This window comes from Pinus tabuliformis, chromosome 7, assembly GCF_031772625.1.
Source record: "Pinus tabuliformis cultivar Carrire ecotype Pingquan chromosome 7, CPIR1, whole genome shotgun sequence".
Classification (NCBI taxonomy): Eukaryota; Viridiplantae; Streptophyta; class Pinopsida; order Pinales; family Pinaceae; genus Pinus; species Pinus tabuliformis.
In genome coordinates, this window is record NC_142293.1 from 1,639,441,914 (window position 1) to 1,639,456,873 (window position 14,960).

The 14,960-nt window shown below is 34.3% G+C and overlaps 1 protein-coding gene across 1 annotated transcript; it reads right to left on the reverse strand.

Annotated features, from left to right (window-relative positions):
• Positions 1–13,542: 13,542 nt before the first annotated feature.
• LOC149254649 (flowering time control protein FCA-like) lies at positions 13,543–13,999 on the reverse strand. Its single transcript, XM_089457054.1, has 2 exons — positions 13,805–13,999; positions 13,543–13,704 (listed from the first exon to the last, which is right to left on the reverse strand). Exons 1-2 carry the CDS (start codon positions 13,958–13,960, stop codon positions 13,615–13,617), a joined length of 246 nt encoding a protein of 81 aa, XP_089313180.1. The 5' UTR covers positions 13,961–13,999; the 3' UTR covers positions 13,543–13,614.
• Between the last annotated feature and the right edge of the window lie 961 nt (positions 14,000–14,960).

Sequence of the window (14,960 nt, forward strand, 5' to 3'; positions counted from 1 at the left end):
AATTCAAAACCTAATATAACAATATTTATAAGAACTATATATAAAAATATTTAATAATTTCATATAAATATTTATGAAAATTAAATATAGTAATATTTAATCAAAATACAATTTAGAATGTGAAATTTACTCAAAATCAATTATTTATGAATATATATTTTGTTAAATCAAAATCATTTTTTTTTATTTTTATTTTTTCATAAATATAGCATAAGATAAATAAAGCCAATAGATTTTGAAAATTTTGTTTGATAAAATATAAATTCAAAACAAATTGAATCCTCAAAAGAAGTTCAAAATGAATTTATCTAAAATCAAAATGAATTATCAAATAAAAATAAATATTATTTATAAATACTTATTTAATAAAAACATTTTATAACTACTGAAATTAGGCACAACTACCGAATCGACCCATCAAAGAAAGAAAAAAGGAAAATTGCTATATCCATGCCGTCTACATCCCACATGAACGTTAACACAAAAGAGGAAGAACGTATGGTTCTTGGATTTTCTTGGGAAACGCAAGGAACTTCCTTTCACAATTTTTGTTATGTTAGTGGTCTTACGGTGGTGTGTAAGTGGAACTATTTAATTTAACTATAAATAATGCGTTGCCTTTGATTGTTATTGTTTCCATCATGAATCTTGGGGAAGCAATAACGGTAAAAAGCACTGTGGACAAGACTGCTTATATTTAATTACTGTGGACAAGATTGCTTATATTTAACTATAGGGAAGCTGTGTTTTCCAATTTATCAATACTCACCCAACATATTTAACTTTTAACTGTGTATTGATGGTAACCTGTAATAATCACTTAAAATTCAAGATGCCAAGAAAGAAAGTTGGATGAAGATTACATTGCAATTCATAATCACCTTGTTCTAATTATGAAGGTAGGATCCTACTATCCATTTGCCCTAGCCCCAAGACTCAAGATTAGGTAAATGTTATTAAATTAGTTATTATGACTTAAGATTAGGGAGATGTTATTAAATTAGTTATTATTGTCTTTATACTATACTAAAAAAATTAGAAATAAATATTTTTTTGAAAGTTTGATGGTTGTTTTTATTGATAGTCTGTAAGATACATGAACACGAGTTTTTAAAGTTGGAAATCATTTTTTTCCCTTTTAATTTACCTTTTGATAGCAATATGTATTGGGTGCCTAGATGCTTGTTATAATGCATTGTTGACACCTAATCATTAGGATTGGGTGAATAAGTGTAACTGATGTAAATAAATAATGGAAAATATGAAGAGTCACCAAGAGATGAAATGAACAGTCTCTCCCTCATGTATATAATAAAGACCAACTTGAATGAATATAACAAATTGTTTTTTAGGAGTTACTCCCTAGTCTGATATGGTATCAGAGCCAGCGGAATTTTTGGCTTCCCTCTGCTTTGTAACTCCCTATTCTGCCTATGGTGTTCTGAATCCTATGCAGATTGGCTAGCTTGGTAGCTTTGATGCTTCCATTGGCCTGAACGCACTATTCACTATTATTACTCATGTCGCTGCTCCACCTGCTATTCACTATTATTACTCTTGTCGTTGCTCCACCTGCTATTCACTATTATTATTCTTTCCTACGCAGGTGTCAGAGCATACAAAACGCTCATGGTGCATTGTGCGTATTTAGTTTATGTCATTGATATTCGGCGTTACTGTTACTGTTAGCAATGACATTCTCCTCTCAGTCAGTGCTGTGCCGTGCTTGTTCTGGTTCATCAGGGAGGCCACACCACCATTGTACTCAATCTCGCAGCCTCGGGTTTCCATCCCACACACCACAAACACAGTCATTGTTTGAATATCGCTCAACAATGATTGTTTGATTACCCACTGCGTTTTCATTCTTACACATACCACCAGTCCTCTCCCTCAATCTCTCCTTGGCACACATGAACAGACACTGAAATACGACAAGAAAAGAATTAAGAGTTGGAGAGACACTCTATCTCATGTTGCAATTATAAGCGGCTTGGAGCGGGAGGCATTGAATGAGGAACTCTTGCATAAGGTCATCGAGAACATGTTGAAATTCTACACGCTCGAGTTCAAGACTGGTCTAACTGGTCGTTGAATTCGGTCATTTTTCCCGAGTTTGAGGTAGCTATTATTAGTGCGGTGAATTCGGTCATTTTGTTTGAGATTTCCCGAGAGTGCGGTATCACTGTTGTAAGCCTGCTCCGTTGATGGTTTTAATACACTCTTTTTTCTACGTCATTTTAATACATGCACGCAGCCCCTGTTGTGTAATACTGCGCTGCCATACACATTTAGCTCTCTCCACCGGTCGCCATACCACTTTCCCACACCGCCTCACTGGTTGTGGAATCACACTCCCCATTGCAATTTCGTGCCTCCATACTCCCATCCCTTGAATGATACATTGAATGTTGTTGAATGTGCAATACACCGCCCTCCTGGTTTGTTGTGTTAAAATATTCGAACATGTTGAATATTGTGTTGAATCCGAACTGCAGTAGCCATTGAAGCAATTCTTGAGCAGATCGTGAGTTGGCTTGGATTGCATAAGTTTTGTGCGCTGGTCAAAGTTGGAATGCATTGTATGGAGAATTCGAATGGTGCGTTGAACAATCTAGTTAGTGCAGTGTGTGTGTTTTTAATGGTGAATGCCGAATGCTGCTGCAATAACCATATGTGTTGAGCTCTTGTAAAAATCGATTAATGTGTTGGTTGGGATATAAAATAATATTTATATTTTGATGACCGTGTGCACAAGAACCTGACCTATGATTTTTTTCGGCCCTTGCAATTTCTTCACGATTTTGTGCCCCTGTTTTGTAAGATATTGCAGCTTGTTTCTTGGTTGTCATAAGAATTCAGAATATTGCTACTACAGTGCAATTTTTTTTTACATCAAAAGCACATTTTTTGCCAGCAAAAGTATTTTTACAGCACTCAGATTTTTCAATGCATTCAATCATATCTTCTTCTGAAAAGGTTGTGTGCCTTGCTCATAAAGAAAAGAATCTTGCCCCAGATTCTTCTAGAGGAAGATATTTCAGAGGCAGGGGGCAGACAGTTTCAACGAGAAAATTCAAACTTGCACTGCATACGCTGCAAAAAGAATGTATCACATGATGCCTCTACATGCAGGTTACCTTGGGACAAAATTGAATAGCAAAGAAACAACAGAAAGGTAAAAACTAATGACACAGACAAAGGTAAAGCACCTGAATCCGCTCATTATGTTGTGGAACAATGTAATATTGGAGTAGATGAAGATTTATTTAATGCTTCACTTGCTTCTTGGAAAAATGACTGGTTGCTTGATTCAAGAGAAATTTGCCACATGACTCATAGAAAAGATTTTTTTGAAGAGTTTACTCACAATGTTGATGGAGCAGTGTACTTCGCAGACCAATCAAAAATCAATCCATCAGGGCTTGGCACAATCAGGCTTAAATTGCCTAGTCTTCCAAACTTCCTTCTACATCATGTTCTATATCTCCTAAAGCTGAAGAGAAACTTGTTGTCCTTGGTCCACATTCGCCAGCAAGGTCACTCCCATCATATGTTTGATGGCAAGCTTGAGGTGAGAAAAGCATCTCACCACTCACTTGTCATGAGGGGGATAGAAGAAGAAAGGCTTCTCAAGTTGCAGGGTACCTCCGCTTGTGAAAAAAAATTCTCATACAATTCTCATTATGAAGAAGGTACACTTCCATCAAGTTTATTATGGCATGCTATATTTGGACATTTGAACTATGACAACCTCTGCTTGTTGAAGAAAAATGGTGTTACTGGTTTGCCTACAATTCCTAGGAAACTTAAGCAATGTGATGCTTGTATTCTAGGAAAGCACAACAAACAACCTTTTCATGATTCACATTCAAGAGAACATAGAAAACTTGAACTTATTCATTCAGATTTATGTGGTCCAATGCATGTTCCTTCTGCAAATGGAAACAAATATATGATGACATTTATTGATGACTACACTAGAATGTGTTGGGTTTATTTATTGAAGAAAAAATCTGATGTTTTTCAAACATTCAAGAACTTTCATAAATGGATTGAAAATGATGCACAATCTCATATTGGATCTATTCGAATTGATAATGGAAAATAATACACTTCAAATGAATTTGAAAACTATCTTCGCCAACATGGGATCAAACATCAAACAACTGTGCCTTATAATCCCCAACAAAACGGTGTAGCTGAAAGAATGAATAGGACAATCTTAAATATGGTGCGCTCCATGATGTTTTTCAAAAATGTAAAATTGATGTTTTGGGCTGATGCAGTTCTATGTGATGTATATATAAAGAATAGATGTCCATCTAATGTTATCGGAAACAAGACTCCCTATGAAATGTGGTATGGGCACATTCCTTCGGTAAAGCATCTCAGGGTCTTTGGTTCCACCTGTTATGCCTTGATACCAAAGGTACATAGAAACAAACTTGGTGCAAGAAGTCGTAAGTGTATCTTCCTGGGGTATTCAAACACCTCCAAAGCATACTGTCTCTATGATGAAGCCAATAAAAAGTTTGTTGTATCTAGAGATGTAATCTTTCTTGAGTCATCCAAAACTGACAATGTTGTTGAGCGGCAACTTGATCGCTTAGATAGATTCGCAAATGCAAAATCATTTCAAGAATTTGATAATCAGATTCCACATCTTGAAGGGGGATTCCTATACTAAATCAACATGTGGAATATTCTTCTGAAGGACTCTCTCCCCCATATGAAACTCCAACAACGGATGATACTTTAAGTGATGTGATTGATAGAATTGGGAGACTCAATCTTGATTTAGTCCCAACTCAATCAACGGAGTAGCCTGGACCATCTGAGAAAGGTCCCCCAAAGTGGCTGACAAAGACACTTGAAAGTGTTCATCCTGATGAGGTCGGAAAGAGAGGAACTAGAAATTCAAACCGGCAAAATGGAGGTGATGTAGATGACTCTGATTCACCTGTTGATACGGATGTTTCTTATGATTGTGAATTGAATTTGTCTACAGATTTCGAACCAACTTCCTTCAAAGAAGCTGCTTCTCATGATGAATGGAAAGAAGCAATGTAAATGGAGTATGATGCCCTGATAAAGAATGGCAATTGGAAGCTGGTTGATCCTCCATTAGGAACCAAACCAATTGGCTGCAAGTGGGTCTACAAGAACAAGTATAAAGCAGATGGCTCACTTGACAAGCACAAAGCCAAGCTTGCGGCAAAAGGTTTTGCACAGAAGGAAGGCGTCGATTATGAGGATACCTTTTCCCCCACAGCAAAATGGGCTACCATCCGGACACTCTTTGCCCTAGCAGCTCAGAACGGTTGGAAAGTCCATCAAATGGATGTAAAAATTTCTTTCTTGAATGGAGATCTAAAAGAGAATGTTTTTATGTCCCAACCTGAAGGATTTATTGTGAAAGGACATGAACATAAAGTATGCAAACTTGTGAAATCCTTGTATGGCCTCAAACAAGCACCGCGAGCCTGGTATGAAAAACTAACTTAGCATCTTCTGAAACTCAATTTCAAGCATTATGATCTTGATGATGCAACTTTATTTGTCAAAAAGGTTGGAAAAATAGTTGTATATCTTGTGGTATATGTAGATGATCTTTTGATGACAGGGAACAATGAAAGCTACATTGCATCCATAAAGAAGGAATTGAGAAAAGTTTTTGAAATGATTGATTTGGGCTATGTTCATTACTATCTTGGTATTGAAGTAACTCAACATCTGAAGTCCATATTTATTTCTCAAAAGAAGTACATTGGAGATCTGTTGAACTATTTTGGCATGACAGAATGCAATCCTCTTACTACTCCAATGGAACAAAACTTAAAGCTCACATCCATTGAAGGAAAATAATTTGAGGATGCAACAAAGTATAGATAACTTGTAGGAAGTCTCAACTACCTAACTACTACCATACCAAACATTTCTTTTGTTGTTGAAATCCTCTCCAGGTTTATGAAAAAACCTTGTGAGGGACATTGGTCTGCCGCAAAAAGAGTTCTAAGGTACTTGAAGGGAACTCAAGACTTTGGAATCAAGTATACATAGGTGGACGACTTCAGCTTGATTGGGTACTCTGATTCAGACTTCGATGGAGACAAAGAAACTGGGGTATCTACTTCAGGTTATGCTATGAGTCTTGGATCAGGTGCTGTCTCCTAGAGATCACACAAAAAATCAGTTTCAGTAGATTCCACAACAAAATAAGAATATGTGGCAGCAGCTGAGGCAACAAAATAAATTGTGTGGCTCAGGAAAATTCTTGAAGATTTGCAGGTAAAACAAGTATAATCGACTCCACTCATGATTGACAATACCTCGACAATAAAGTTGGCGAAGAACCCAAAGTTCCATGATCGAATGAAGCACATCAATACTAAATATCATTTGATTTGACATCATGTTGAGGCCAAAACAATCTATCTCCACCATTGTTCCACTAATGGGCAAATTGCAGACATATTCACCAAAGCGCTTGGAAGAGAAAAGCTTGAATGATTCAGAATGATGCTTGGACTCACCAACATCCCTTTAGATTGAGGGGGGGAATGTTGACACCTAATCATCAAGATTGGGTGAATAAGTGTAACTGATGTAAATAAATAATGGAAAATATGAAGAGTCATCGGGAGATGAAATGAACAGTCTCTCCCTCATGTATATAATAAAGACCAACCTGAATGAATATAATGAATTGTTTTTGAGGATTTACTGCCTGGTCTGACATGCATATATTTATTTGGCCTTAAAATAGAAATATAATAATTATTTTTGTTGGATAATGTAATTTTTTGATTGATACATGGTTGATACCAAATATTTTATAATTGAAGATAATATTATGTTTAAAGTATATATTGGAAAAGTCTGTGTTTTTCTTATCCAGCCTTTATCTATTAGCATTTTAATCTTAAATTAAATTTGCATAAACTAACTTATTCATATAAATTAAATGGTTAGTAAAAGCCAATAAGCATCAATCCATAATAACCATCAAAACAATTATTTCATCATACTTTTCAAGTTTCTCGAAGTAAAAAATTCTTAAGCATCAAATTACTAGGGATAATGGAGGAGATCATCTTGAAGAATAAAGATAATATTAAGAATATCATTACTTCCAAATGTAAAGATAAGTTTTGGGGCAATAAAGAGTTAGAGGGAGAAATGAAACTAAGATATTATAGGGATTGATTATCCCCAATCTTGAAAACTAGATTTATCTATGTGCCTTGACTTCTCTCAAGAAGAAAATGAACATTTCTAAGATAAGAACGGACAAATTCTCATGAGCTTCAAAGTGAATTTGGGTGTTGGACAATTTCCAAAACCCCATGGGATGAAAGAGTCTATCACCTATGCACCTATGCAATACTAAGAAGATTGAAGAAGAAAAACACTTTTCCTTGGATTTTCCAGCTTTTACTCATATTTTGTTACACTGGCAACTTTCTTGACTTATTAAGTCAACGTAACTTTGGTGTGATCTCGGAGCTCTTGCTTCTTTTCTAGCATAGAAATTAAATGTTAAAGAATATCAATTAATCTCTTTCTTTATTAAGGTCCAATGGACCATATTGGTCTTAGTGAACTTTAGTTATCATGATCATGATCATCATTATTGATGATAAACATAATAGATAACTTAAACATATCTACATTTAAAAAAACATATAGCAATATTCTTAACCATGGAGATTCACCCTTATCATGGAGATTCTTAAGTTGTAAATAGGCTTTGTTACAATACTAGGGGCCAATGTCATGAATTATCAATACCACACACCTAAAAAATCATAACTCATTCATATGACATCTTTTTAAATTTATCAATTCAATTAAAAGTGCAAAAATGCATAACTACTTTAGAAATAAATCTTAGCATTTGAATTGTCTACGCTACTAAAAGCAATCTACAATATTCTTTCGAGGTTTAATCTCTATCATTCACCTTAAAATTTTGCAACCCCTATTAAGTATAGTAAAATAGAGAGATGTGCAACTACTATATTAAAACATCTCTAAGAGGCTAGTATAAGTAATTTTGTTATTTATTAAAGTTGTCTTTCTCTTTGTAACAATTGGAGATTTGAAGAGCTAGCCATATTTGATTAAGAGAGAAATTGGTGTCCAATTAGTCATTATGATCACTATGTTGAGAATTGTGTTATACTTTTAATGGATTTATAAGTTGCAATGTGAAATCTTATTGGTAAAAATAAATAATTGTGTCATATGTCTTGTTAGAGATATTAGACCTTTTACATGGAGCATTCAAATTGCCTCATTTACATGAAAGATGTTTTTTAGTTAAATTCCATTTTTTTTTTTTTCCAAAAAATTAACGGGTTGCCTCACAATTAACAAAAACCATGAAAAAAATATTATATAAGAAATTTTTCTAACACAAACATGAAAATTAAAAAAAAAAAAAAAAAAAAAAAAATCATTAAAAAATATTATATATGAAAATTTTCTAACACAAAAATGAAACTTGACTTGTAAAAAAAATCTTACTAATTTAAAACAATTTCCAATATATATATATATATATATATAAAATTTTACACCAAAATATTACTCAAAACTAAACAAATATGACAGCCTATATTTTTATTTTTCTTAAGAAAGTAAAACATTTTCATTTAAAAAAAAATAACATAAATTGTAATGATCTTGAATTAAAAAAATGTGATAAATAAAAAATATAATATAAATACCCCTTATCATACGCTTACTGAAACTAGAAAAAATAAAATAAATAAATATCTTTATGAAATAAAATATCCAAATCACTTCTACATTCTAATTCCCTATAGAGGCACACTATATAAAAATAAAATTAGAGAAAATGAAGTGTGAATGCCGTAAGGCTAAATCCTAATGCCATAAGGGTTAAATCGTAGTATTTTCAATCCCTAAATAAGGCAATCCCATTTGTGTTGAAGCCTTAATAATTGGAGATTGTGCTTTCATGTGTAATTTAGAATGAGCTTGGGATTTTGTTGAGACAATATTTTAACTTTCATATTTATATTTGAAATTGTATTTTAAGTATATGGATGTAATTAATCAAATATGCAATTAAAATAACATACAATTTTATGTGTAACTTGTACACATTGTATTCCAATTTCAATTTCTTTGTGTAATCCTATTTCTATAGAGTTTTTATGAAGATTTAAAAAAGGCAAGTTTTCATTTCTCTAAACAATATCTCAATACCATGAAGACATGAGGGAGGGCCTTATTTGATGAAGGTAATAAATCACAAAAGGACAAGGTGTGGGACTATTTGAATAGAATATTGAGTTAAGCAAATGATCTATAAACAAGGGAGCCACTACCGTAGCGGTAGTCCCTGCCGGGGTTTTTGCAATATTCGTGAAGCGTTTGTTGAACAGCCAGTATTACACTCTACCAGCGACTTACACCTAAAAGACATACCAACATGCCTTTATCAAGAATCCCAGCACAATGGAAAGTGTTCTTAACAACGATATTACAATTGGTGAAATCATGATCAAGGGCAGCATTGTCATGAAGGGAAACTGCTACAAGATCGCAAGACTTCAATGAGAGATAAATTTTTGACAAATGCAGAAATAAATGAACTGAAATACTTCAAGTTTAGATCGGAGAGGGTATAATCCAAGATCAACAACATTTATTGGACCAAACCGGTGTTTAATGATTGCCATAAAAAAGCCTACCATTTCAATGTTGTAAGATGCATAATGTTCAACACTTACAATGTATAAAGAGAAAGAGAGGAAGTAATTTACGTGAAAATATCCATCATATATTTACGTGACAATATCCATCATATATTTGAAGAATATTTAAATACCTGAGGCATCTGCACAGTCACTTTGTTAGGAAAGAGTTTAGACAAAAGCTTCATCGCCTGTGGAGCTTCTTTGTTTCGTTCATGTAATATTCCAATGTTATCCTGCATCTTTCCAAAATTCAACACATCATCCATATAAGATAATAATAAGAAGATAGAGGTTCAATTGTTTAAATTTTGGATTCAAATTTCAGAAGAATACTGTAAAACTTGAATGAAAATCAAAACTAGTCCTAAATTTAAAGATAGTGAATTAGGAATCTGTATCAACATTAGAACAATACGATGGCCATACACACTGTACAGTCAAAGCTCAAGAGAAACTTCATGTTTAAATAGACACAAACCTTTGACAATTTCTTAGGATATCTGCACTAGCTACTTACAAATTCTCAATCAATGTGTTCTATCTACTCATAATTTCACTCATATCAATCTTGGTGACCGGTGCCCCCTGCAATTAATTCTCTCCTTAAAGTTCTAAGGTTGCTCAAAGAAGGGGAGTAGGAAATAAACAACATATCCCATTAGTCTACATTTGTGTACCCTACATAGAAAATAGTCCATAACCATAACAAGTGCCAAATTTTGTATCTGCTTCATTCAAAATAAGACATGAATTTATGGAGTCAGGGTACCGATTTGAAGCACAAGTGTCGTCATGGGAGCATGGAATGCATTATAACTTTTGAGGTATCAAGTGTATCACTGCAAAAATTGCATGATTTAGAGTCTAATGTTTTTGCTGTACAGTTAAAAAATCCTGACTATAAATTAATTTTATTACATGGAGTTGTAGAATGTTTGCTCATGTGATATTTTCTCTTATCCTATGTAACAATGGAATATAACTTGGCACATTTTTTTTGCAGAACAGAGATTTTGTATTGTGTTGAGAAAGCTCAAAGTTCAAGAGAAACTTCATGCTTAAATAGACACAGACCTTTCATAATTGCTTAGGATATCTGCACTGGCTACTTACAAATTCTCAATCAATGTGTTCTATCTACTCATAATTTCGCTCATATCAATCTTGGTGACCAGTGCCCCCTCCAATTAATCCTCTCCCTAAAGATCCAAGTTTGCTCAAAGCAGGGGAGTAGGAAATAAACATCATATCCCATTAGTCTACATTTGTGTACCCTACATAGAAAATAGGCCATAGCCATAACACTAAATTATAATATTTTTCTTCAAAATTATACTGCAATTAAATTGTTGAAATCATACAGACATTTCAAGATTGTTAAAATATTTTAAATGCTTATTACTTGACGTTGCTCTGGGAGCTTATGTGCTAAGAGAGATGCAATCGAGAAGTCTTGTACTTCCAATTTTTTTGCGTCTAGTCTTTTCAATTTGATTCCTGGTATGGCATGCAACTAAACAGGGAAACCCCTGCAAGATTGCAACACTTCAATGAGAGATAAATTTTTGACAAGCGCAGAAATAAATACATATACTGTCCGATTTGAAATGGAACTGAAATACTTCAAGTTCAGATATGGAATTGATGTACGGGACAATATCCATCATATATTTGAAGAATATTTAAATACCTGAGGCATCTGCACAGTCACTTTGTTAGGAAAGAGTTTAGACAAAAGCTTCATTGCCTGTGGAGCTTCTTTGTTTCGTTCATGTAATCTTCCAATGTTATCCTGCATCTTTCCAAAATTTAGCAGACCATCCATATAAGATAATAATAAGAAGATAGATGTTCAATTGTTTAAATTTTGGATTCAAATTTAAGAAGAATACTGTAAAAATCGAATCAAAATCAAAATTAGTCCTAAATTTAAAGACAGTGAATTAGGAATCTGTATCAACATTAGAACAATACAATGGCCATATATAGTGTACAGTTAAACAATCTTCAGATATGGAATTGATGTATGTGACAATATCCATCATATATTTGAAGAATATTTAAATACCTGAGGCATCTGCACAGTCACTTTGTTAGGAAAGAGTTTAGACAAAAGCTTCATTGCCTGTGGAGCTTCTTTGTTTCGTTCATGTAATCGTCCAATGTTATCCTGCATCTTTCCAAAATTCAGCATGTCATCCATATGAGATAATAATAAGAAGATAGAGGTTCAATTGTTTAAATTTTGGATTCAAATTTCATAAGAATATTATAAAAGTCGAATCAAAATCAAAATTATTCCTAAATTTAAAGACAATGAATTAGGAATTTGTATCAACATTAGAACAATACGATGGCCATACACACTATACAGTCAAAGCTTAAGAGAAACTTCATGCTTAAATAGACACAGACCTTTCACAATTGCTTAGGATATCTACACTGGCTACTTACAAATTCTCAATCAATGTGTTCTATCTACTCATAATTTCGCTCATATCAATCTTGGTGACCAGTGCGCCCTCCAATTAATCCTCTCCTTAAATATCAAAGGTTTCTCAAAGCAGGGGAGTAGGAAATAAACAACATATCCCATTAGTCTACATTTGTGTACCCTACATAGAAAATAGGCCATAACCATAACACGCGCCAAATTTTGTATCTACTTCATTCAGAATAAGACATGAATTTATGGAGTTAGGGTACCAATTTGAAGCACAAGTGTCGTCATGGGAGCATGGAATGCATTATAAATTTTGAGGTATCAAGTGTATCACTGCAAAAATTGCATGATTTAGAGTCTAATGTTTTTGTTGTACAGTTAAACAATCCTCACTATGAATTAATTTTATTACATGGAGTTGTAGAATGTTTGCTCATGTGATATTTGCTCTTATCCTATGTAACAATGGAATATAACTTGGCACATTTTTTGCAGAACAAATATTTTGTATTATGTTGAGAAAGCTCAAAGTTCAAGAGAAACTTCATGCTTAAAAAGACACAGACCTTTCACAATTTCTTAGGATATCTGCATTGGCTACTTACAAATTCTCAATCAATGTGTTCTATCTACTCATAATTTCACTTATATCAATCTTGGTGACCAGTGCCCCCTCCATTTAATCCTCTCCTTAAAGATCCAAGGTTGCTCAAAGCAGTGGAGTAGGAAATAAGCAACATATCCCATTAGTCTACATTTGTGTACCCTACATAGAAAATAGGCCATAGCCATAACAAACGCCAAATTTTGTATCTGCTTCATTCAGAATAAGACATGAATTTATGGAGTCAGGGTATCGATTTGAAGCACAAGTGTCTTCATGGGAGCATGGAATGCATTATAACTTTTGAGGTATCAAGTGTATCATTGCAAAAATTGCATGATTTAGAGTCTAATGTTTCTGTTGTACAGTTAAAAAATCCTGACTATGAATTAATTTTATTACATGGAGTTGTAGAATGTTTGGTCATGTGATATTTGCTCTTATCCTATGTAACAATGGAATATAACTTGGCACATTTTTTGCAGAACAAAGATTTTGTATTGTGTTGAGAAAGCTCAAAGCTCAAGAGAAACTTCATGCTTAAATAGACACATACCTTTCATAATTTCTTAGCATATCAGCATTGCTGTTGCTGCCGTTCAAATACTTTTGGCTCTGCAGGCTTCTGCCCCTGCTACACATTGTGTAGGTGAATTTCACTCTTTCGAGGTGATGTGAAAGATTCAAGACCTTTGCAAAACAAATTTGTATTGAAGAGAACCAAAAAGAGGAGCTCAACAGAACCAAAAACTCACCAGTGTTGCTACTGGTTGTATAATTTGTGATTGTTGCAGCTGCTGAGGTTGAAACTGAAACTAAGGATATGAACATGTCTACTGCATTTGCATCTGCGGCTGCAGAACTTGTGATGGTGGTTGTTCTTTCTGCTTTTCAAATGCTGTCAATTCTCCAGGTTTCTCCCACTGTCAAGACATGGAACTTGTGAGGTTCACTCTTCCATATGGATTGATGCAAATTAAAGACCTGTAATTTAAAAAGAAATGGAAATCTTCAGATCTTCACCTTGCTTTCTCCAGTAAGTCTGTTATAATAATACGTCATCCCTTCAGGAGATGTATGTATTGTCCAATTGCATGTCAATGTAGGAGCTGGACCTCCACCAACCACAGAAGCTGCTGCTGCTATAGGCTGTGATGTATTGCTAGGGGGCATAGGCATTGCGATGGGAACAGGCTTCAGCTGATCTAAATGTTGCTGAGGCTGCAAAGAATTTAAGATCGCAATCACTACCACTCAATTGCACAACTTTCTCTTCAAAGCTGGGGTTTCATTTAAAATTGTGAAACATGGACTATGACAAAAGCAAATGTCAATGCTGCAAACTCACCTGTTTGTAGTGCCATTGTGTAGGAACAATTTGGTTCTCTTGAGGTTGTGCTGCTGTATGCATGGGATGTTGCTGCACCGGAGGATAATGAGGCTGCATTGAGCTTTGCTGTTGATTTTGCAATGGGAGACACACTTCTTGTGATTGAAATTAATTCTGAATAGCTGGAATTTGCATTGCCTGATTAATAGAATGTTCTGCGGTGCATTTGGTTTTCTCGATACTCTATTATTTCTGATAAGTTTCTTTTCAGTCTCTTGGCAATATATTCACCAACATGATATTTGCAACATTGGGACATTGAAGAACGTGAGGTGCTGGGTGAGAGCCTTTCCTTTTCAAGGTCTTTAGACAAGTTAATTTTAAGGCAGAACCTCTTCTGAGGAGGAGGTTTTAAGAACCTTCTAGGTTGATGGTAGATTTAGTTGCCTAGATAATTTTGATATAAAGGAATGAACTAAATTGCATGGTCAGGCCAGGAATTTTTTCCCTTACAGGACAACAGAGCTGTGGACACTGCTTAGCCGAAAAGTCCTCTAACCAATGAGAGAGTACAACAAAAGTATTCCTGCATAACCAAGTGTTGCAAGATGTGATAGCTCAACATGCAGACTATTTGGAAATAAAATATAAACTGGCCTATCCCAAATCTCACCAGCTCAAAATTAAAAATCTCACCAGCTCAAAATTAAAAGCAATAGTACCCTGCGTGAGAAGACAGCTTGCAAAATATGCAATATATGGTAAGAAGATGAAGACAAATTTCATTCCTTAGAGTGTCCAGCTGTCACAACTTCAAGATTTGAAAATATATCCCAGGCAATTGTGCTG